At 43.8% G+C, this 2,789-nt stretch overlaps 1 protein-coding gene across 2 annotated transcripts in view; it reads right to left on the minus strand.

Annotated features, from left to right (window-relative positions):
• TMA16 (translation machinery associated 16 homolog) overlaps positions 1-2,789 on the minus strand; it is a 32,214-nt gene that overhangs the window by 13,903 nt on the left and 15,522 nt on the right. For both annotated transcript variants that reach the window (XM_045295764.1, XM_045295765.1), the window contains one exon: positions 1,866-1,978. In XM_045295764.1, coding sequence (XP_045151699.1) covers positions 1,866-1,978 — 113 coding nt within the window. The remainder of the gene's footprint in view (positions 1-1,865; positions 1,979-2,789) is intronic.

The following is a 2,789-nucleotide window of genomic DNA, read 5'->3' on the forward strand; positions in this document are numbered from 1 at the left end:
CTGCATGAACATAATTTTTAAAGACATACATAAGACACATAAGCAAATGGACATGACTTTTCCAACAAAACTTTATATAAAAGTGGCTGGCCTCATAATTTGTCAACCTCGGAAAATAGTAAAAAGCTGGACACAATCAGTGACCATCCTCATATGAATAATGAGTGCCATATCCATGAAGTGGAATGCTAATCAGCTGGAAAAACAACAAGTAATGCATGCAAAAACAGTCACCAGAGCTGAACAAACTCAGCAAGGCCCAAATTAGAGTAGTAGGAATTGCAAAAGAAAGAAGATGTATTTGAGATTTAAAACTGCAACTGAAAGTAAAACCACCCTGTTTCAGAGAACAAGTACCTTTAATTGACAGATCTCACCAAAAGATGGTAGTTATCTAAAATGGCCCCCAATGATTCTTGCCTTTGGTACTCATGACCTTGCCCTGCTGAGTGCAGCTGAATCTAGTGATTTAATTAACAAATAAAACAGTGCAACAGTGATGGAAGAGATTCCAAAACTGTGCCAAAGATTATCTTCCATCTTCTCCCCTACTCTGAAAAAAAAAAAGTAACAGTAATGGCACTGAAGCAACCTGAGAGGACAGCGGTCCTACCCTACATTTCAGAGCAAGAGACTGAATCCGAAGGACCCAGGTTAAAAGCTTCCAGACACCTAATTGATGTGGACTGTGAGAAAGTAAATGTCAGTTTTCTAAGCTAAATTTTTGGTGTGCTAAATTTTACACAATAAAAATTGTATAAAATAGTAGTAGATAACAAACAACAGTAGCTGGGTGCCTGAAGTTTGTGTTATACCCTGCTGTTCATTTTCTACTGGTGGAGCCCTGGGGATGTAGTGCTCACACAGTGGGCCAAGATCTGCAAGGACACAGCCACTAGGCAGTCCTCAGGAGAATGGGCTTTCTACTCCTGGAAACAGTCAGTCTTGGAAGTCAAAGGGGCCATTCTACCTGGCCTTGCAGGGTCGCTCTGAGTTGGCCCTGACTTGATGGCAATGAGTCTGTTTGGGTTTTTCATTGCTTTAGTGCAGGGCGATCAACTGAACTTGAAGATGCTACTGTGATCATGCTCCTACTGAAAAGTCAAATCTGATTCCTGGTCACCGATGCTGTAACTCAAGCTGTGCTATCACGCTGGCTCTGACTCATCCTGGTTTTGTTGTTCTTGGGTTGTCAAGTTGACTCCAGTTCATAGCCCTCCTCTGTACAAAACAAACTACGTCCTGGTCCCGCACTGTTCTCACAGGTGTTGCCATGTTGGACCCATCGGTGCAGCTACCATGGCAACCCTCTCTCTGAGGGCCTTCTTTGTCGCTGACCCTCCACTGTTTCATTCTGGCCACAGCAACTCAATAAGGCAAGACAGAAATGCTCCTGAGGGTTTTTGCGACCATAGATCTTTACAGGAGACGTCCACCTCATTCTTCTCCTGTGCAGCACCTATTGGGTTTGGATAACCAATCCTGAACAGCCACTGGTTAGCCTGACCCGTGGTACCACCAGGGCTCTTCATAAGCATTGAGTAGGCTCACTTTGTATCCATCACAGCTCCCTCATTTCTCAACTCTCTGTTCAGATGCTACTCACTCAGAGATCCTTTCCATGGTTGTGCCCCCAAAAGTCTCCCCCATTCTCCATTTCATGCCTTTTAAAGTTTCTTCATTGAACTAATTTTCTATTTAAATTTACTGATCTATCTATCCATCTATTGAGCTACATAAGACCTTACTAACTATTTTACTCTCAATGTTTGGAGCGGATTCAATACATAAAGCCGCCTGCCTGGAGGATAAGCGCACAAACTGACTTTTCACCAATGTATAGAGCAAACGGCGAAGACACTTACTTCTCCTTTCTCTCTTGTTTGTGGGACTGCCTGGTAATCTGGGCTGCTTTTCTACTGTACGGATGGACGACTTTTTTCTCCCGACCGCCACTCTTTCCCTTGGGCGCTTTAGGCTGAAAGTGTAGAAAAACACGTAACATAAGTTTCTACTAGGACTGTCCAGTCATTTTCAGCTCCCAGCATTCTAATTTGACAGACTAGACTCCCACCCCACCCCCCAATAGGACTTTCTTGGCTGTAATCAACCTCAAAGCAGGTCTTTCTCCCACAAAACGGGTACACAGGCCTTAACTGCCAAACCGAGCATACCCCTCTGGAACTTCACTGTCACAAGGCCATTCCAACTCGCAGCGACTCTACAGGACAGGGTAGAGCTGCCCCATGGGCTTCCCAGTTGGCAATTCCTTATGAAGTAGGCACTGCCTATCTTTCTCAGAGTAGCTGATGGTTTCAAACTACTGATCATGAGGTCAATCGTCCCGAATGCACCATATATATTCGAGTATAAGCCAACCTGATTATCAGCTGAGGCACCTAATTTTACCACAAAAACTGCATAAAAATGTGCTGGAAAAACTCGGCTTCTACAAGAGTATATACAGTAACTCACCACACCACCAAGGCTCCTGCACTTCATATTAATGTTCACTCTTTTTTTAAAAGAAATGCTTACGAAGTACTTACTATTTGTTATGCTCTGGGATAGGCAGTGAGGCTTCAGGATCAAACAAAATAGGCATGGGCTTGCCCTTCCCGAGTTTACAATCTAGCCACCTTTTGAATAATGTGATTTACTAACTGCTATGGCCAGAAAGCCACAAGGTCCTCCTTGAGACAACAGGGTTGGGGAGACATAACTTGACAAAATCTGGAAAGGCCTCTGTAAGGAAGTAACTTCGATGCTTAAAAGCGTAGATCCCAAGG

The sequence above is a fragment of the Echinops telfairi genome, unplaced genomic scaffold (genome assembly GCF_000313985.2).
Source record: "Echinops telfairi isolate 266 unplaced genomic scaffold, ASM31398v2 ScPeMD7_5868;HRSCAF=6743_0, whole genome shotgun sequence".
NCBI lineage: Eukaryota > Metazoa > Chordata > Mammalia > Afrosoricida > Tenrecidae > Echinops > Echinops telfairi.